A 21,725-nucleotide genomic window follows, 5' to 3' on the forward strand; every position below is an offset into this window, starting at 1 on the left:
CAAACAAACAAATAAACAAAAACAAAGCAACCAAAAAAAAAAAAAAAAACGAGAGCAGGGTGGAATCAGAACACTCCCACCGCATTTCACAGTTCTTACCAGCACACCGTGCCACCTCACCCTAAGGCTGCCTGCCAGCAATGTCTTTGATGGTTGTGAAGGACTCATAACTTTACTGCTTTTAGGTGATTCTCTCCTGCATGCTTACAGATCCGATTCTGCACCTCAGTGCCCTTGACACTCCCGTGAGCAAGACCAGCGTGCTATTATTATCTTCACTTTATGGATGGGAAAAATGATGCTCGTTAAAGTCAAAGAACCTGCTCAAAGTCCTACCGCCAGTAGTCAGTGGCAGAGCCAAAGGTGGTTTTAAGTGTTCTTTCTAGTGCATTGTAAAACTCACCTTATTTCTAGTTTTTGTTTGTTTCTTGTCTTTTCTCGTTTTGGTTTTTCGAGGCAGGGTTTCTTTGTGTAGCATTGGCTGTCCTGGAGTTCTAGCTCTGTAGACCAGGCTGGCCTCGAATTCTCAGAGATCCACCTGCCTCTGCCTCCTGAGTGCTGGGATTAAAGGAATGTGCCATCATTACCCTTTTGTGTTTTGTTTTGTTTTTTGAGAAGGGGTTTCATTTCACTATGTAGCCTTGGCTGGCCTGGCAATCACTATGTATAAGATCAGGCTAGTTTTGAACTCAGAGAAACCCTCCAGAGTGCTGGGATTAAAGGTGTGAGCCAACACGCCCCGCTCTGTTTAGGATTTTAACCCAGAGTCAAAACGGAGGCGATAGCACATGCGCACACGCAAGCCGAGCTCAGCCAGAGGGCAGTGCCAACATCGTGTTCCCAGATGCCAAGTTGCGGCTAGAGAGAAGGCTCAATCTCCGGACCGCTGGCGGAATCGGGAGACTCTATCTAGGAAACTACATCTCCCAGAAGCTTCCTGTCCGGGTTGCTCGATCGGGGATGTATTTCCGGTAAAGTCGGCTTCTGATAGTCTGCAAGCCTCAAGCGGCTGGGCCTGCTTCCGGTAGTCTTGGCGGAGACTCCTGCTCAGGCTGTGTGGTATCGGTGGTGGAGTTTGCTGAGCATTTTCTAGACCCCAGTAGGCATGGCGGCGGCATTTCGCAAGGCAGCTAAGTCTCGGCAGCGAGAACATCGAGAACGAAGCCAGGTAGGCCCGCGCAGGCCCCGTGGGCGACGGCCGGTGGCCCCTGCCTCCTCGCTGTCCCAGCGTCCCAGCTAACACATCTGCCTTCCGTAAATACGCGACACACGGGGCCTGCTCCCAGCGTGCCTCGTCGGGGAGACCTGGGGACCTGGTTAGGGGGTTTGCCACTCCCTAGGGTAGGAGGTTCCGTGGGTATTGAGTGAGGCGAGACGTGTCAGACGCCTTCCCCGGTGACCAGCAGTAGTCGGCGCCCCACATCCTACTCGGGCTGGAGTTGTGACCGGATAGGTGTTCCCAAAGTGGGCCCAACTTTTGGCATGGGATTTGTGGCTCCTGTAGAGCTGTCACGTGCCTCACCCTGAAATCGTGGTACTTTCCTTCTCCCTTCTGGAGGGTGACTTGACCATTTCCAAACTCTGTGGGGACCTGAGAGCCCAGATCTGTAATTGCAACTACTCGGGAGGTCAAGACAGAAGGATCACAAAGTCAGGGCCTGCCTGAGCAACTTAGACCTGTCTCAAAATAAAAATTTTAAAACATTCTGGACGTACAGCGCGGTGGTGAACTGCGCACCTAGCAAGATTTAGTCCTCGGTAGGAAGAAAGAAAGGAGGGAGGGAGTCCCCTACGAGATGTTAGTTAGAATAAGTAATTGTGGCGTTTCTAAGGAGAATGTGTCAGTGTGGGGGATATGTGCTAGAAATAAAGATGTATCCAGACTCACATCATCCCTTTATTATTCTCAGAAATAACATAACTAGTTCACAGAAGCCTTTAACGGCTGGAGAAAGGGCTTAGCCATTAAGAACACTTGACTGCTATATCAGAGTTCAAATCCCAGCACCCACATCGTGGACTCCCAAGTACCTGTAATTCCAACTCCAGAAAATTCTTCACTCCCTTCTGGCTTGCACAGGCTCTGCTCTCACTGGGTCATACACATAGACGTACACAGTTATGCGTCTTTTAAAAAAAAAACTATTATTTATTTGTTTATTTTTGGTGTTTCGAGGCAGGGTTTCTCTGTAACACTCTGACTGTCCTGGAACTCACTCTGTAGACCAGGCTGGCCTTGAACTCACAGAGATCCACCTGCCTCTGCTGAGTTTGGGATTAAAGGCGTGTGCCAACAATTGCCAGCTTTTATTTTCTTTATTTTTAATCAGAAAGTTAGCTTATGTGTGTACATGTGTGTCTGTGAATGGGTGTGTGCACTTGACTGCATTTGCCTGTGGGAGCTTGCCCTGGAGCTGGGGTTGCAGGTACTTGTAACACACCTGATGTGGGTGCTGGGAGATGAACTTGGATCTTCTGGAAGAGAATAATGTGTTTTTAACTGTTAAACCACCTCTTTAGCCCTCAAATTCTTCTTCTTCTTCTTCTTCTTTTTCTTCTTCTTCTCCTCCTCCTCTTCCTCCTCCTCCTCCTCCTCCTCACCCCCCCCCCCTCCTCCTTCTTCTTTTCTTCCTTTTTTTGGTAAGAGGATCAAGAAGTTAGGATAATCCACCAAGTTTTAGGACACTCTGGGCTACATGAGACAGTATCTCAACAAAACAAAATGGCTCAGTGCTAGCTGCACAAGCCACCTGACCTGAGTCAGCTCCTCAGAGCTCTCAGAAAGGTGGAGGGAAAGAGTGGACTGTTCTCAACTCTTTATTTTGAGAATATAGCTTAATCACAACATTCCCCTTCCCTTTCTGCCCTCCAAACCCTCCCATTTACTAAGGCTCACTCTTTCAACTGCTTGGCCTCTCTTTGGAGAATGGACTCTTAAGGAGTGGCATGTATACCCAGATACACAGATATCATGTATACACACAAAGTTAAACCACAATAACAACAAACAGAACCCCCATATAAACAACCCACAAGGCCTTTGGAGATACCAGTGGTACAGAGGCTGAAGAAAGGGAAAGGATATTACCTCGGAAACTGTGCTACTGACTGATGCTGTTGAATAGTTTAAAAGTCCTTTTCTTTAAAGATTGATTTTATTTTATTTTTTAAATATTTATTTATTGTGTATATAGTGTTCTGTCTGCATATATGCCTGCAGGCCAGAAGAGGGCACCAGATCTCAATACAGTTGGTTGTGAGCCACCATGCAGTTGCTAGGAATTGAACTCAGGACCTCTGGGAGAGCAGTCACTGCTCTTAACCGCTGAGCCATCTCTCCAGCCCAAAAGTTCTTTTGTAGTTGATCTCAGCCAAAAGGATGAGAAGGGATAGTTCTGAGTCTTTTTTTTCCAAGACAGGGTTTCTCTGTATAGCTTGCCTGTCCTGGAACTCGCTCTGTAGACTCACAGAGATCCACCTGCGTTTGCCTCCCCAGTGCTGGGATTAAAAGTGTGCGCCACCACTGCCCTGTGTTCTGAGTCTTCTTAAGCACACATTCTTTCTGCTTAATAGCATTTATTTTAGTGTATGCCTAGTGGAAGCAGTATCATACATGTATTGAAAAGTTTATCTTACATGTATTTTATTTAACTGTGTGTGTATTGGGGCCACAGCTTTGTGGTGGTGGTCAGAGGACAACTTGTGGGAGTTGCCTCCATATTTAAACTGAAGTCCTTAGACTTGGCAGCAAATGCCTTTACCCGCGGGTAGTGTATTTTAACATTTTGTTTGCGAGACTGTATACAGACCTATCGAAAACTGGTAGTGGCCCGAACTTGGTGAAGTGTAAACACATGACTCTTAGCCGTTCCACTCAGAGTAGTTGTTGGGGAGCAGGTTATTATTTCCTCACATTTCCTTGAGAAAATGAGGCTCAGATGGGTCAAGTATTTACCCTGAGAGGGACAGCTAGAGCTGTCATATGGCAAAGGCGGAAATCACATCACGTGTTTAAGAATACAGAGGTGGGAGCCGGGCGGTGGTGGCGCACGCCTTTAATCCCAGCACTTGGGAAGCAGAGGCAGGCGGATCTCTGTGAGTTCGAGGCCAGCCTGGTCTACAAGAGCTAGTTCCAGGCCAGGCTCTAAAAAAGCTGCAGAGAAACCCTGTCTCGAAAAACAAAAAAAAACAAACAAAAAAAAAAAAAACAAACAAAAAAAAAAAAAACAAAAAAAAAAAGAATACAGAGGGGGGGGGGCTGGAGAGATGGCTCAGAGGTTAAGAGCACTGGATTCTCTTCCAGAGGTCCTGAGTTCAATTTCCAGCAACCACATGGTGGCTCACAACCATCTGTACTGAGATCTGGTACCCTCCTCTGGCGTGCGGGCATACATCGAGGCAGAATGTTGTATACTAAATAAATAAATCTTTAAAAAAAAGAATACAGAGGTGGAAGCCGGGTTGTGGCGCACGCCTTTAATCCCAGCACTTGGGAGGCAGAGGCAGGTGGATCTCTGAGTTCGAGGCTAGCCTGGTCTACAAGAGCTAGTTCTAGGACAGGCTCTAGAAACTACAGGGAAACCCTGTCTCGAAAAACCAAAAAAAAAAAAAAAAGAATACAGAGGTGGAGCTGGGGAGAGGGGTCATCCTTTAAGAGCACTGGCTGCTCTTCTAGAGGACCCGGGTTCAATTTCTAGCATCTACATGGCAGCTTACAACTGTCTGTAACTCCAGTTCCAGGGAATCTGGCACCCTCGTAGAAACATACATGCCAGCAAAACACTAGTGCACATAAAAATAAATCTTGGGAAAGAAAAGAAATAAAACTTAAAAAAAAATATAGAGGTAACTTTATAAGACGTGGCACATTAAAAATACCAGATGTGGGTCCGGAGAGCTGGCTCAGTGGTTAAGAGTACTTGTTGCTGTTTGAGAGGACTCAGGTTCAGTTCCTAGCATGATATGTCAGCTCACATACATCTGTAACTCCAGTTCCAGGTGTTTGAGGCTCTCTTTTGGCCTCCTTGGGCACCAGGCACAGTAGTGGTGCACAACATATATGAAAGAAAAACAGTCATACACAGCTGGTCAGTGACGGCTCATACCTTTAATTCCAGAATTTGTGAGGCAGAGACAGGTGGATCTCTGTGGGTTCAAGGTCAGCCTGGTCTACAGAGTGAGTTCTAGGACAGGCTTCAAAGCCTCACAGAGAAACCCTGTCTTGAAAAGCAAAAACAACAACAACAAAATTTAAAGTGCCAAGTGTGCAACATGTGTGGAACTGGTAGAGGTATAGAACATTGTGTTGGAATGTTTTGAACTCATAGGTCAGTTTGCTTTTGAAAGCAAAGCTACTGAATGTGTGTATGTGTTTTGTTTGTTTTTTTTTTTGTTTTTTTTTTTGTTTTTGAGATAAGAGCTCCCTAATTAGCCTAGACTTACCTCAAATTCAATTTGTGATCCTTCTGCCTTAGCCTTGTTGATGTTGGGATTACAGTACATCCTGCCTAAAATGGTCATTTTGAGCATTTTAGGAATAGCTGTGCATGCTGTAAAAGGAGTGTCTCCTAATCCCACAGTGTCTTTAGGAGCTAGATGCTCTTTCGTCTTACAAATTAAGAGCCTGATGCTTAAAGAGATTAAATTTCACATCTAAAGTCACACTCGCAAATAGTTGACTTGGATTAATATAGAAGAAAGGGATTTCAAGGCAATGCCTGAATCACTTGTGAATTTGGGTTCCTTGTGCTTTCCTTTGTACTGGGCCTGTATGATGCAGTGGAAGCTCTCGATGATTCACGTGGAGGAGGTGTAGTGTCTGGCTTCCTCTGTAACGCACATGTACATTCACACATGATTTCAAGAGCTCTACTTCACTGCTGTTCCCTGCCAATCTCCCTTTGCAGTATTAAAAACAAAAGCTATCATGGGTGCTGGAAGATGACTCAATGGTTAAGAACACTTATCGCTCTTGCAGAGGACCTAGGTTTGCTTTCCAGCACTCACATGGTAGCTTACAGCCATCTATAATTTCAGTTTCAGGGGACTTGATGCTTTTATCTGACCTCTGAGGGCACCAGGCTTGCATGTGGTGCACATATGTATGTGCAGGCAAAACACTCTTACACATAAAACAAATGTAACTGGAGTCGCTGACAGTTGTGAGCTGCCATGTGGGTGCTGGTAATTGAGCCTAGGTCCTTGGAAGAACAGCCAGTGCCCTTAGCCACTGAGCCATCTCTCCAGGCCCATTTTTGAATAAGCATCTCTGTTTCTTTTTCTGTTCAGTCAGGGTTTCTCTGTGTAGCTGGCTCTATAGACCACTCTGGCTTCAAATGCAGAGAACTGCCTGCCTCTGCCTCCCAAATGCGGGATTAAATGTGTGTGTCACCACTGCGCATGACAATAATTACAAAAAAATTAGGAAATTCTGTTTTGAGACAGTGTTTCACAGCCTTGGCTGGCCTAGAACTCTGTGTAGTCCAGGCTGGCCTTGAACTCAGAGACCCTGCTGCCCCTTGTCTGCTGAGTGCTCGGAGGGCTTGTGCCACCACACAGGTTAATTTTTTTTTTTAAAATTACAGTTACTGCCGGGTGGTGGTGGCGCACGCCTTTAATCCCAGCACTTGGGAGGCAGAGGCAGGCGGATCTCTGAGTTCGAGGTCAGCCTGGTCTACAAGAGCTAGTACCAGGACAGGCTCTAGAAACTACAGGGAAACCCTGTCTCGAAAAACCAAAAAAAAAAAAAAAAAAAAATTACACTTACTAATGGTTTGTATGGGTATGGGTGTATGAGTGTTGGGCAGTCATGCCGGGTAGTTGTTATGGAGGTCAGAGGATAGTGTGAGAGAGGTCAGTTCTCTCCTTCCATGTGTGGGCCCTCAGGGATCAAACTTAGGTGAGGTGGCAGACATCTCCCTTCTGACTCGTCTTGCCATCCTTGTTACTTTCCTCATTGGGTTATTTTGTCCCTTGAAAGATTAAGAGATGACAAAGGTGGCTGTAAGATTACCGTCCAAGTTATTATCCCAGGTTCAGCAGAGACTTATATATGCAGCCCGGAAGTCAAGGTTGTTCAGAGGACTGGGATAGTGGTGCAGATCTATTATCCTGGCCCTCGACAGGCTGAGGCCAGGAGGCTCACAAGCCCTGCCTGAAGTAACATAGTGGGTTCCAGGCCAACCTGGGCTATGGAATGGGACCCCTATCTCAAAAAAGGCAAACGTGGGGTGGGGTGGGGGTGGAGTCAAGCACAAAGCTGGATATGGGGGGAACATCCTCATCATCATAGCTTTTGGGAGGCTGAGGCAGGAGGTCATGAGTTTGAAGTCAACCAGAGCTGTATGATAACCTGATTCCAAACCCAAAGCCAAACAAACATTCTTCAGAGCAGAAAGAGTATAGTGGGCTCTGAAATAGCATAGATTGGCTGTAGAAGGTAGGGGCTCTGCATTCCTAGAGAGTAAATAGCACCTGTATATGTAGCTAGGGATGACCTTGGACTTCTGATCAGCCTGCCTACTTTCTTTGCACAAGGATTACAGTTGTGTGCCATAATGCCAGGTTTATGTGGCTCTGTAGATTGAACCTAGAGATTTTTGTATGCTAGGCAAACAATCCATCAGCTGAGGTACATCCCCAGCCTTGGTTCTACATTCTTGAATACATTCTCTAAATGTCATTCCCCTTCTGGAATATGCTTTACTTTTTTGTAATGGTCATAAAGATGAAATAGGAGTATGTAACAAGCATAGCACATTGCTTTGGGACAGAGTCGGTACATAATTGTGAGCTGTTAAGATGATGTAGGTAGAGTTCAGGGGTGTAACTCAGTAGGTAGAGGTTCTGAGTTTTGATCCTCAGCACCTAATAAAAGCCTGGCATGGTGGCATACACTTCTAATTTCAGCACTCTGCAGGTGGAGGCAGGAGGATCAGAAGTTAAGTAGGCCAAAGAATTAAGCTCTCCTCCATAGCAAAAAGTCAAAAAAGCATCTAACATAGACACACATAATTTACACAGGATCCTATTTTTCAAGTTCTGGTATTATAAACATGTACCAGTTTAACCTGACATTAAGCACTCAGTAATGGTAGAAGGCTATAAAGAAGACAGTCGTGCCAGGCTGTGGTGGTGCACGCCTTTAATCTGAGCACTCGGGAGGCAGAGGTAGGCGGATCTCTGTGAGTTCGAGGCCAGCCTGGTCTACAAGAGCTAGTTCTAGGACAGGCTCCAAACCTACAGAGAAACCCTGTCTCGAAGCCCTCCACATCCCGAAAAAAGACAAGAGTCATGGAACCCTGCACATTGTAGAAGTGAATGTCAGAGAGAATACTTTCCCATTTTACTTGGTTTTGCCTCTGCTGCTCTCTGTTTTGTTTTGTTTCTGGTCTTACTATGTAGCCTTTGCAATCCTCCTGCCTCAGACTTCCAAGTGTCAGGATTGCAGGCAAGTATCATTTACCCAGCCTTACTGTTCCTATTTTATAGTTAGGAAATGACAGCTCAGAGAAGTTAAGTGATTTATTTGCCCAAGGTCACAGATTGTTAAGAGGTAAAGCTTGGATTGAACCTGAGTCCGAAAACTCTAAATTTAGCGCCCTTAAGCACAGTTGCCTCCTGTTGCTGTGCTTTCCCTTCATAGTATTTTATAAGCCCTTGGATTAACCTGGTAGTAATTTTAGTACAGCTGGCAACTGCTTGCTTAGTGCCGAGTCATTGTTGCCTCTCTCTGTCCTTAATAGGCCAAGAAACCTACTATGCCGGTGCTTGTGACCTGTCTGGCTCCTGGACGAGCGTCTCATCCCTGGGCAGGGCCTAGTAAGGGAGGAGGGAGGAACAGGGTAATGGGCTGGCTCCAAGGACACATTTACTGAGTACTACAGAGTCCTGTTCCTGTCAGGTGTCATGTTGCTTTGAGCTTGTGTTTGCCAAGAGAATTAAGTGCGTCCTTTTCCTTTTGTCTTCTAGCCTGGCTTTCGAAAACGACTGGGTTTGCTGGAGAAGAAGAAAGATTACAAACTTCGTGCAAAGTGAGTCCAGTATTTCTGGTAGAGGTGCTGCCAAAAAAGCTTACAGCATTGCCATACTACTGCTAAAGTGTTCGTGTATCTACCGGGGAAGTCATTTCCTGTTGTTGATAGTATAGCCAAAGCTCTGGCAGCCTGTTAGGTATTTTCCTGTGACCCCCCCCCCAGCCTTCTCTTTGCTCAGACAGAGCCCCCGTCATTTTTTTTTTTTTTCATTAGGCCTGTCCAGGTGGTTTTCTCATAGTGGCGCTGCTTTGCCTCCGCCTTGGTGTTTGAACTAAATGCTGAATCTTTTGCTTCCTTTTCTTGAAGTGAAAGATACAGTCTAAAAATTCCACTTGCTGAGTCTCTTACATCATTATTTGTGGTGTGGAATGAGATGTGAAAGACGGATTCATGAGCCTGAGAGTGGGTGATGATGAACTATGAAAACATTTTATAAAACAATTATGTCCATTCTTTTCTTTAGCACTTCATTTGCAAAATGCTTGTAATTGCTTATTAGCATACAAGTCAGCTGAGGTTCTTATACTCCTGGTGTGATGGGTGGTGATTATTAAATGGATTTCTGTAGGTCCCAGATTTTAATTTTTTAAAAATTTATTTTATTTTATTTTATTTTTGGAGATAAGGTCTCACTATATATTCCTGGCTGGCCTGAAACTCACTCTGTAGACCAGGGTGACCTCAAATTTACAGAGATCCCCCTCTCTCTGCCACCTGATATGTGCCTGTGGAGACCAGAAAAGGGCATCAGATCCTCTTGGAACTGGAGTTATAGACACTTATTAGCTGCCATGTCTGTTTTGGGAATTGGACCTGGGACCTCTGGAAAAGCGGTCAGTTGTTTTCTTCCTTCCTTTCTTCCTTCCTTCCCTTCTTTTTTTTTTTTTTTTTTTTTTTTGTGTGTGTGTGTGTTCTGCTGGCATGTATGCCTGCAGGCCAGAAGAGGACGCCAGATCTCATTACAGGTGGTTGTGAGCCACCATGTGGCTGTTGGGAATTGAACTCAGGACCTTTGGAAGAGCAGGCAATGCTCTTAACCACTGAGCCATCTCTCCAGCCCTGCTTTGGGTTTCTTTAATATATTTTGTGTGTGTGTGTGATTTTCATTGGTTTGTTTGCTTTGAGGGATTTTTTTTTTTTTAAGACAAGCTCTCACTTTAAGTCAAATTGATTTCAAATTTGTGATTCTTCTGCTTCAGCCTCCTAAGTGTTGATGTAGCAGATGTGCCTCCAGGTTATGAATTTTTTAAATTTATTTACCTTTATTTCATTTTTTAAAATATATTTACTTTTATTTCATTTGTATTTTGCCTGCATGTAGGCCTATGTGAGGGTGTCAGATATTGGCATTAGAGACAGTTGTTAGCTGCCATGAGGGTGCTGAGAACTGACCCTGGGTCCTCTGGTAGAGCAGCAGTGCTCTTAGCCACTGAGCCATCTGTCCAGATCCCCCCCACCCCCAACCAGGTTATGAACTTTTAAATGCATGTAGTTCATCTGTGTGGATAGTTTTTCTTCTGCAGTGAAACTCTTCTGACTTGTTTTTTCAGTGACTATCATAAAAAGCAAGACTTCCTCAGAGCTCTCCGGAAGAAGGCTCTGGAAAAGAATCCAGATGAATTCTACTATAAAATGACTCGGGATAAGCTCCAGGTAGGTGTAGAACAGAGCCCTAAGTGTTGGGAAATAATGGGGAATGAGGCAGCACGAGGAAGCGTCCTTGTGACTCTTCTCCACTTGGTCCAGGTGTTCATAGTGAGAGGGCCAAGGCAGACTGTTCTTTTCTTGGTCAGCATGCTCCTACCTTTGCACCATCTTGGTTTTTTTTCCCTCCTCTATTTCTTTTGATTTTGTTATTATAAATGGAGCCCAGTACCTCTGCATGCTAGACAAAGTGCTGTACCCCTGAGGTACACCCAGCCTCTTGTTTGAAGGGCAAGTGAATGGAGGCGTGTCTGCTCAAGGTGGGTGTCAGTGGCTGGAGTTCTTAGTGTGCATGCTTGTCTTTGCTTTATACATGGATTATGCAAGCAGCTTACTAATGATAGTACTCTGCTATATACTGTATCTGTTGAACTTCAATTTTAGGACGGAGTTCACGTCATCAAGAAGACCAAGGAAGAAGTGACACCGGAGCAGCTAAAGCTGATGAGAACTCAGGACATCAAATATATAGAGATGAAAAGGGTCGCAGAAGCCAAGGTGACCTTCACGTCTTTGTTCTGATGGATTTTTGTTGGTTAATTAAGAAAGGACACAGAAGATTGTGGTTGTATTTACCTCTAGTCCCAGCACCTGGGAGGTAGCAGCTCTAAGAATTACGGCCCAGGCCTAGAGAGATGGCTCAGAAGTTAAGAGCACTGGCTGCTCTTCCAGACTTCTTGAGTTCAATTCCCAGCACCCACATGGTAGCTCACAACCATCTGTAATGAGATCTGGTGCCCTCTTCTGGCCTGCAGTGACACATGCAGGCAGAATACTTGTATACATACTAAATAAATAAATCTTTTAAAAAAATTGAGGCCCTGGTTTAAACAACAACAAAGGAAACAATCAGGTAATGTCGAGTTATCAGCTGATAGCCTACAGTGAGTTTGTTGTGATGATTTAGAAGTATAATCAGCATGGTGGAATAGAGTTCAGGTTTGAGAATGAGAGATGTAGGCTAAATTCTGGCTCTGCCAGTTTCTAACCCCATGGTTATGGACCAGTTAGCTTGAAAATGCTTATTTCTGTCATATGTTTTAAATATTGAGTTTTGTGGAATGTCTTGTATAGTGCTTGATAAATAAATTCAAGTGCTTTCATTTAAAAGACTAAAACCTGCCTTGCAGTGGTAGCACACACCTTTAATCCTAGCACTTGGGAGGCAGAGGCAGGCGGATCTCTTGAGTTCAAGGCCAGCCTGGTCTAGAGAGTGCATTCCAGGACAGCCAGGGGTACACAGAGAAACCCTGTCTTGGAGAAAAAAAAAAAAAAAAAAAAAAAGAATGAAAGCATTGAGAACAAAGTACAAAGTATAATTATAGACATGTGTGATGATACCACAGTGAAAGCCAGTACCTAAAAATATCAAAAAGAATGAAATGAATTCTTTGCTGCCTGACAGTGGTGATGGGAAGTGTCTAAGTTCTTGAAAGTTTATTTCTGAGACTCCGGAAAAACTTTAACCATATTCCTTACTCTAGAAAATCGAGAGACTGAAATCAGAGCTCCACCTGCTGGATTTCCAGGGGAAGCAACAGAACAAGCACGTGTTCTTTTTTGACACCAAAAAGGAAGGTATAAAATGTTGAAGGTGTCTGGCATGTCACTGTGTGCTGTATGGTGTTAGCGACAACCTGTGCCTTAAAGATTGTGTTGAATTTCAGTTGAACGGTTTGATATTGCAACTCACTTGCAAACGGCCCCAGAACTGGTAGACAGGGTCTTCAATAGACCCAGGATAGAGACCTTGCAGAAGGAGAAAGTGAAAGGCCTTACCCCTCAGACTCGGCTCAAGGTATATCATCTCTTTTGCACTCAGGTGGGAGTTGGGGAGTTTGGGAGTTTGTTTTTGTTTGTTTGTTTTGGTCTGTGGGTTTTTTTTTTTTCTTTTGCCACTGTATTTTTTATAATTATTCATGGAAAACTTCAAAAACTGTCTAGATAAAGTAGAAAGATTATTTGGTGATGGGGTAGAAGTGGATTTTTTTGTTTATTTTGGAGGATGTGTTCCATAGTAGTCAGGAGCTTAGATTTTGGGTTTGAATCCCAACTCTGATCTGGTCCTTCGTGTTTTTAGCGTGTGCATCCTTCGCTGATGCTTAGAAAATACAGAGCAGGGAGGGAACATTGAAGATTAGGATGTGGTGTGTAGTGCTTTGATCTAGAACCTTTTTCAGTGAACACGCATATTAAAATGTTTTCATATTACTCGTTTGTAACCAAGATTTTTGTATTGACTTTTCCTTATGGCGCTTTCCATCACATGACTGGGCTGTGGAGATGACAGGCTTTTTCTCAGAGCCTTCTGGAGTTGAACTCTCACTTCTGACTGATTCATTTAAAAAAAAAAAAATGCTGTCAATGTGTTTCAAGCAGACAGCTGTTCTGTTTTGATTTGAATCATTTACACCGCATCAGTTTTGCTTCCAATGTTTAATTTCACAGCAGTTTCCTCTAGCTCAGAGGCAGCTAAACTTGCTTTAGTAATATAAATACCCCTAATTAGTTTGACTATATTGGGTAATCCCATAAATTTGACAGTCTGTGCAATAAAGTGAAAACAAAAGCTGTCTGAAACCACTGCTGTGAGACTCTGCTCGAGCTGGCGAGTTGTTGGTCTGAGGCCCAGCGCTAGGCCCCTTCACGTTCACAACACTGCCAGCCGAGAAGCTGGCCGAGGGGTTCTTGTGATGACCTTGTTTGTTGGTTAGTTGTGTTTTCAGTCAGCCGGGTCGCTGACACTTCTCGGGTAGTATTGTATTGTAGTCTTCTCCGAGGGCAGTGTCAGCCCCTAAAGGAAGGTCTGCCATCAGAGCAGCTACAACACAAGAGGGCTCGGGTCTGCCGTCGGTTCTGCCCAGTGTTGTTCCATTTCATTGCTTGTTTAAAGCATAATTATTTTTATCAAGAGGCTGCTGCCCATGAGTATATTGCAAGTCTGCAACTTGGAAGTGATAAACAAAATCTGTGAATGGCTTGAAGTCTGTGACCATCCATCCTCCTCACACTGAAAGTGTGTACATATATGTATGTACAGGTGTCTGCATATATGTACATACAGATAGTTCAAAACAGTAAAATCTGAAATCCTTTAAAATTTTTGCAAAGTTTTGAGTGCTGATATGATACTACAAGTGGGAAATTGCACACCTGATTTTATATGATAGGCCACAGTCAAAATGCAAGCATGCTAAAAATACTGTGTAAAATTATCTTCAGGCTGTGTATATAAGGAATATATGAAAAATAATGAATCACTTATTTAGACTTGGGCTTCATCCCTAAACTCTCTCATGTACATGCAAATATTCCAAACATCCCAAAATATGAAATCCAAACACTCTGTTCCAAGCATTAGGGATGAGTGAGACTCAGTCTGTGTGCTATCTCAAAGAAGAAGCCAAAGTTATTAGTGTCTCAGATGCTTCAAGTCTCAGAAATGTAAGGACTGCAGTAGTCCTGAGGCGTCATTAGCTGGTGAGTCGTCTTTTCAAGTCTCAGTGTTGAAAATTCTCCTTTGCTCTGAGACTGAGATAGCGAGGCTCCGGCCCCAGCACACGCCCATCGCTGGCCCCTCTGTTGCTCTGTTCACTTCTGCAGGCTTCCTGTCCTGGGCGGCTGCTGCCCTCAGCTCCAGTAACTGAGACCACTTAGTGGACCTCTGGGAACACTCTTGGAGGTGGGGGCTCCTCAGGACAGCCCTGACTACCCTTGGGCCAGTTACTTTTTTCCTCTGGGTCTCGTTCTGCATTTGCTAAGTGGCAGGTTTTGACAGGGTAGTTTCCACACGTACTCTCACTTGTAGTGTGTGCTGGCTTTAAAGTAGGCATCTTAATGGTGGGCATCTTGAGTTGAGTCTGGAATAAAAAGGGGACTGGTGAAACCACTGCTGTAGTTGGACTCAAGAACTCCTTTGTCTTGTTAATTGTTTTATTTAAATGTATGTTTATTCTGTAGAGAATAGCTAAAGAAAGACAAAGGCAGTATGATTGCTTGACACAGCGAATTGACCGGGAGAAGAAGCTGTTCGTGGTTGCACAGAAAATTCAAACCCGCAAAGATCTTATGGTGAGGAGAGATAGCCTTGAGCCTTCTCTTCCTCCCTCCCTCCCTCCCTTCCTTCCTTCTTCCCTCCCCCCTCCCTCCCTTCCTTCCTCCCTCCTTTCCTTCCTCCCTCCCTCCCTTCCTTCCTTCCTTCATCCCTCCCTGCCTTCCTCCCTCCCTCCCTCCCTCCCTTCCTTCCTTTCTCCCTCCCTCCCTTCCTTCCTTCCTTCATCCCTCCCTTCCTTCCTCCCTCCCTCCCTTCCTTCCTTTCTCCCTCCCTCCCTTCCTTCCTTTCTCCCTCCCTCCCTTCCTTCCTTCCTTCCTTCCTTCCTTCCTTCCTTCCTTCCTTCCTTCCGTCTTAACTGAGAATGGATCTCGGCTGTGTGTAAATCAACAGCAGTGAAATGTCTGCTCCTTCGGGGCAGTGGTCTGAGCCAGTGTCTATTGCTTTGATACTGTAGAAAGGTTCCTTGATTAAGAAGGTAATAAGAGTTGTTAGTCAGTGCCCTGAGCAGCAGAGGGTGGGATCAGGTAGCGTGTGGACTCTACAGCTTATGAGCAGCTCCCGTAACATTTAAACAGGTTAACAAACAGTGCATGCCACTCACGGGTGTTTAAAAATAGACAGCATTGTGCAGTGAAGTAGCAGAGCCAAGGAATTTAAGAAGCTCTTTCGTATTATCATTCCTCTAAATGTCAGATTCTTCAGCCTTGCAGATCATTTAGGTTGGCCTTTCTCAGCTAGGGTTCTGAGAGAGAATTAAATTTATAATTTAAACAAAATAATTACTCGAGCTGCTCTCGCCTCAGTTTTCCCAAAGACTGTCGACAACTGGTAGCATTCTGTGTGCTCCAGGAGTTAAGTGGCTCCTGCAGCGGGTGGCCCCGGCTCTTCTGAACTTGGAGGAGGGCTCTGTGGTACTTGCCCTTAGCTAGCCTACTGACTGTGCTGCTTCAGGAGACCGTATTTATGTTTACTGGCACCTTTTATCCTTACAGGATAAAACTAAGAAGGTGAAGGTGAAGAAAGAAACAGTGAACTCCCCGGCTATTTACAGATTCCAGACTCGCCGAAAACGTTGATACGTTAAAAATAAGCCTCATCATTCTGCATTGAAAAGAACTTTTTTCTCCTTTTGCAATAATTTCAGATTTCATTAGTTCAGATGCCTTGACTTTCTTTTTTGTAATCATGATTTATTGTTAGCCTGTTATTCCTGTTATTTGATATCTATGAGAACATTAAAGCCCCTTCCCCAATATCATTGTTTCTGTGTTATTATTATTTGGTTTTTTTGAGACAGGCTTTCTCTGTGTAGCTTTGGACTATCCTGGGACTCACTCTGTAAACCAGGCTGGCCTTGAACTCACAGAGATCCTCCTGCTTCCCAAGTGCTGGGGTTAAAGGTATGTGCCACCACTGCCCGGCTTTGTTTCTATATTACGAATTCATTCTCTTACATATAGTACTTATTTTTCCTTATAAAAGTTACATAATTTTAGGGGGCTGGAGAGATGGCTCAGTGGTTAAGAGCATTGCTTGCTCTTCCAAAGGTCCTGAGTTCAATTCCCAGCAACCACATGGTGGCTCACAACCATCTGTAATAAGATCTGGTGCCCTTTTCTGGTTTGCAGGCATACATGCAGACAGAATACTGAGAATACTGTATGCATAATTAATAAATAAATCTTTAAAAAAGTTACATAATTTTATATAGCAAAGTAGAAGATAGATGAATACACCTCTGATCTCAGTATTTAAGAACAGTTATTCCATAATAGGAGCTTGGGCTACTACTGTGGGCATTCTGGTATATGTCCCCCATTTGGGAAAGTTATATATCAATTTTTGTTTAAATTTTTGTTTATCATTCTCCTAGCAAATTTTACATTCTAATTTTTAATTAAATCATTGCTCTGTTCAATTTTGTTATATTACAGAATTTTTCAAAAGTAATATAAGACCAAAGTAAAAATTAAAGTCGTTTCTGTGTGTGTTTGGGTGGATGCAGTATGTGCTGGTGCATGTGGAGGCCATGGGACAATCGGTTCACCTTGTTTTGAGACAGTGTCTCATTTGCCTGGAGCTCGTTGATTAGACTAGGCTGGCCGGATCCACCTGTCTTTGCTTTTGCTGGGATTTCAGGGGCGGAGCACCACACCTGTTGTGGTTGTGGACAACTTGCTGGATTTAGTTCTCTCCTCCTACAGTGTTGTCCCAGAAATCTAACTCTGTTATCAGGTTTGGTGGCCAGAGCTTTTACCTACTGGGCCGTCATATCAGCTTCTTCACGGGGCTTTTAAACTGTGGGATCTAGGGCTGGGCAGGGTGGCACATGCCTGTAGTACCAGTACTTGGGGGGCAGAGTCCATTTGGATCTCTGATCTAGAGTTGCAGGGCAGCCAGGGCTACAGAGTCGGAAAAACAAACAACAAAAATACGGGTTCTGGAAACCACACCCGCATGTTTGCACAGCAATGGAACCAGAATTTCTTTTGTTTTTGGAGATGGGATCTCATGGATTCCTGACTGACCTAAAATTAGCTGTGTAGCCAAGGATGACTTTGAACTTGTGTCCTTTCTGCCTTTTTTTTCCCTTTTTTAACCCTAGGACTGGAATTACAGACATGCCAAAGCAGCTGACTAAAGTAATGGTTTTAAGGATTAAATGTGTACAGCAGAGAGAGGGATCTTCATTATTATTTGGGTGGCTTTATAAGTTGTCCGAGAGTCCATTTCTCCCTACTTACATGTGGAGACAGCCATCCTTGGAACTGGCTCAGAAAGCTCACTTTAGAACTTACTGGGCCTGGCTCTCCTCCTGCCCTCTGCTCCTGGCCAATTGCTGATTCCAAGGCTATAAAATGACTTCACCTGAGAATACCGACCCCAGGCTATTTGGAGCTATTTTCTTCTCTTCCTTGGGTCCCGCCCTTCGCTTCCTTGCCCATTTATAGGGATGGTAGGCCATGGCCAGTCAGAACAGGACTGAGCGTGCTTACAGATGTGGGAGAATTGAAAACTGTTCTGGGAGTCTTGTCCGCATGCCACTTTCTGGAGAGGAATAGCCGTGTAGGTCTGATAGATTTTCCTTTTGAAAATGTGTATATGAGGGTTCTGCCTTTATGTCTGCACCCCGTGCGTGCCTGGTGCCTGCAGAGACCAGAAGAGGGTGTTGGGTCCCCTGAAACAAATTATACCTGACTGTGAGCACCATGTGGGTTCTGGGAATTGAATCTATGGCCTCTGGAAGAGTAGCCAGTGCTATTGACCTCTGAGCCATCTCTCCAGGCCCAGATACACACACACACACACACACACACACACACACACACACAGCTACTGGGTTCCTGTAGAAAGCCTAGAATGGAAGCCTGTTTCTCAGAATATATACTGTGGGATTCAGATCTGGGAACCCTGAAAATAAGGTCCCAGAGAACAGAAGCTAGCTTTTGCCTTTAGCAAGGAAGCTTTTTCAGACTGAACTCAATTTTGTGAAGAGGTGCTGAGCTCAGTACCAGCGGTCTGAGTCTCGGGTCTCATTAACAGATGCAGAGATGTAGGGAACGCTGTTGGAAACCCTGGCTGGAGCAAGGCACGGGTAGTGTTTTCAGATGGTTCCTGAAAGGAATTTGACAGACCAAGTAATGGTCTGTTCCGGGGTAAGCCACCAGGCACTGGCTCTGTTCTTACCATTCCTGGGTAGGAGAGTGGGGGAGGATTGAGAGTGTACCTGCCCACCGTCTCATAAAGTGAACACCCACACAAAAGCACACAATGCAGCATGGGCTCTCTTGTTAACCGAGGCATGAGGCAGAAACAACTTGGGCCCCATAAACAGGTATGGACACATCCATGCACCCACCTTCTGGGTGTACACATATAACACACCCGTGGAGATGCTTGAAGGGGCTTGTGCTCAGTCCAGAGGGGCTGCAAAGTCCAATTGAGTAATCAAAACTAGAGGAACAAGACTGGGTATCCTTGCTGCTGCGCCATTGTTGGCTGTCTCCGGGGCCCCCGGATTCTCTTCAAGAGCAGTAAACTCTTAACTGTTGAGCCACCTCTCTAGCCCCTTGTTTTAATTTTTTGATATGATCTCATGCTAGCCTGGACTGCTGTCCAACTTACTACTGCAAGTGTCAGAATTACAGTTATGAGCCATGGTGTCTGGAAGGCCCAAGAATTCTGGGGAGAAATAAGGGGTCCCTTGTCATTAACTCATCACGGCTCCAGTCTCACGGATTCTGAGACCAGGCCACAGCGCTGTGGCAGAGAGGGCTCTCAGTGCAACCACAAACAGACTTGCTAGGAAAGGGAGAGGGTTTGTTTTCTTTGTAGCCGCCTTCTTAGGCTCAGGATGGTTTGGCTTGTTGGCACGGTATACCACGCTGGCTTTGCCACGAGGCTGTGGGCAGCCTGTGGAAGTGGAGAACTTGCCTGTGACTCAGTATTCTTGTTTGGTTCATGTCTTGGCATAAGTCAAGACTTCAAAGCAGCAGCCGTCTGAACCCTGTGGAACCCGTGGATCTGTCCAGGGACAGTCCCTGAGCCAGCTCAGTCCATTTACAGCCAAGTCTTAGGGTCCTTTCGAATAAAACGGAAGCGCGTCAAGGCCTTGTTTTATCTTTGCGTAGAAGAATCTAATTCTGATTTTCCACGGAAGAAACTGTAGGGTGAAAGAGAGTCCAGCAGGTGGAGCTGCTGCCTCTCTCTGGGCTGCTTAGCACAAGCCTGCATCTCCCACGGAAGTAGCTTCTGCCAGAACTTCCTTGTCCCCCAGAGATGCTGAGTATGGATTTGTTTATTGAATTTAATGCCACCGAGGAGCTCTCCATGAAAAAGATCTTTCCTTTTTGTCTGAATGTATCGTGGCTTTCCTGCTTTTAATGAGGATCCCGTAGGGACCATTAGGGTCTTTCCCAAGGCCTCAGGTTTCCCAGAGGCTGGTCCACCCGGATGTTGTAGGGGGTTTCCCTTTTGTGGAGGTATGAGGGTTGGCTTGTGGCTTGCTGTCTCCCCATGCTGCTGGCTGCAGGTCACTGAACAATCAAAGTTGCACGTCCTTCTGCAGGGAAAGCAGCCAACATGCAGACTGTTCTGCCTGCCTGTGGAGGCCGGTGAGGCCAGGGCCTGTCGGGACTTGAAACCATGAGGCAAGTAGGTGTGTGGTTCTGGGCTCTCTTCCTCCTAAAGCCATCTCCGCTTGCCAGTTCCCAAAGCCTCATGCAAAGGGCACTGGGAAGGGCACACTGAGCCTTGGGTGGGAGTCCTGGCCCAAAGCCAGAGATGAGTGGAGGAATGGGGTAGACGGTCTGAGGCTGAGCTGTCAGGTTTCTTGGGCTTTGCGGCTGCCTTCCGAGGTCAGAGGGTGCACTCTAGCCAGCCAGGTCATGGGGCCTCCTTGCTGGCAGGGCTTCCACTGGCATTCTAGGTCTGTAGCCTATGGATGCCAGGGCGGCGGTGCAACCAGGGAAGGCAAAGTTGCTGTTCCTAGGTCCGAGGCCAGGGCGTCACATAGTGGTAGAGTTTTGACCTAGATGATGCCAGGCCTGGACATGATCCTTAGCGTTGTCCCTCAAAGTCCAAGTCTACTTCTGAGACTCAGGAGACCAGAAGAGGCTGTGCAGGTCTTGCTTCTGCTTATCTGCTCCTAGACTGACTGCCCAGAGGAAACAACTCTCTGGCTGCTTCTGCCTCCTTTCCTCCTCTTCCCAGGCCCATTGTCATGGCATTATGGGAGGTCCTGTCTCAGTTGCACCGGCTCTCCCTGTCCAGCTGTTCTGTCTCACGTGATGGACCTAGAAAAGACGATGGCCCTCTCCTGTCACGCGGAGGAGCACACTGCTGCTGGGAGGTCACGCAGTCTCTTCCTGCCAGGTGACAGTAGAGGGTAGTCTGGAATAGAACCAAGAACCTAGGCAGGGGATTGATGAGTTTGGGGGTTTAAGGAAGGTGGGAAGGAAGCCTTTTCCTGTCTTGGTTGTCTGTCACCTGATGGCCATGCTCAGGTCATCAGTGTTAATGAAACCCTGGTGCCTGGGGGCAGGTGGGCGCTTCCCTCCCTTGCCCTGAGCCAGTCTGACTAATTTACAGCTTTTTCCCCTCCCCAAAGGCTTCTCTCTAAGGTGACAAATGTTGGGGGTTGGTTTCGAGTTTCATGTTTTCACATTACTGGGTGGAAAAAAAAAAACAATGAAAAACACCCTTTTCTATACCCCCCCAAAAAAGCGGCTCCTACAGAGAAGACAGCTTCACCTTGAAAGCGGTAAAAAAAAAAAAAAGTCCCCATTTTTGCTTCATGTTCTCAGAGACACAACCGGAGACTGAAGGGTTAAGAGGAAAGGGCTGGAGCCCAGCTGAGCAGCGCTAGGGACAACCCCTTTGGAGGTGGCTGCACCTGCCCTTCTGCTTCAAGTCAGGGGAAGACTTTCCCATGCTCCTCCAGCTCTGGGCTGTGTGGCTTCCAGGGGCCAGTGGTAGATAGAGCATGCACAGTCAGTTCAGGGTGAGGAGGGACCGGAGTAGGAAGGAACCACCTCTCTTCCTTAGCTAATTTGATCCTGTAGGTCTGGGACAAGTATCTCTCCCCGACGAGAGAGGGTTCTTTAGGTAGAGCGGTAGGTGGGAAAATACAGGGTCCATCTGGCACATAGAGACTGAGGGGGGGGGTGCCACCCCCTCCTGTCTCTGGCTGGTAGCATTATAAACTACCCCCTGCCAGGGGCAGATGGCCTCCATGGCAGATGGAGACTAGGCTAGCAGTGGGATGGGCTTCCTAGCCTCAGCCTGGCCTCCTCTCAGGCTAATAAGGCAACCAAGGAGGCAGTGACAGATCTCTCTCTCTCTCTCTCTCTCTCTCTCTCTCTCTCTCTCTCTCTCTCTCTCTCTCTCTCTCTCTCTCTCTCTCTCTCTCTCTCTCTCTCTCTGCATCTCTG

At 45.8% G+C, this 21,725-nt stretch overlaps 1 protein-coding gene across 1 annotated transcript; it reads left to right on the forward strand.

Annotated features, from left to right (window-relative positions):
* Positions 1 to 995: 995 nt before the first annotated feature.
* Utp11 (UTP11 small subunit processome component) lies at positions 996 to 16,048 on the forward strand. Its single transcript, XM_038335318.1, has 8 exons — positions 996 to 1,168; positions 8,971 to 9,032; positions 10,586 to 10,688; positions 11,124 to 11,237; positions 12,224 to 12,317; positions 12,407 to 12,537; positions 14,700 to 14,810; positions 15,786 to 16,048. The coding sequence occupies exons 1-8, from the start codon at positions 1,106 to 1,108 to the stop codon at positions 15,867 to 15,869; spliced, it is 762 nt and encodes a 253-aa protein (XP_038191246.1). The 5' UTR covers positions 996 to 1,105; the 3' UTR covers positions 15,870 to 16,048.
* The last annotated feature ends 5,677 nt before the right edge of the window (positions 16,049 to 21,725 follow it).

Source organism: Arvicola amphibius, chromosome 6 (genome assembly GCF_903992535.2).
Source record: "Arvicola amphibius chromosome 6, mArvAmp1.2, whole genome shotgun sequence".
Classification (NCBI taxonomy): Eukaryota; Metazoa; Chordata; class Mammalia; order Rodentia; family Cricetidae; genus Arvicola; species Arvicola amphibius.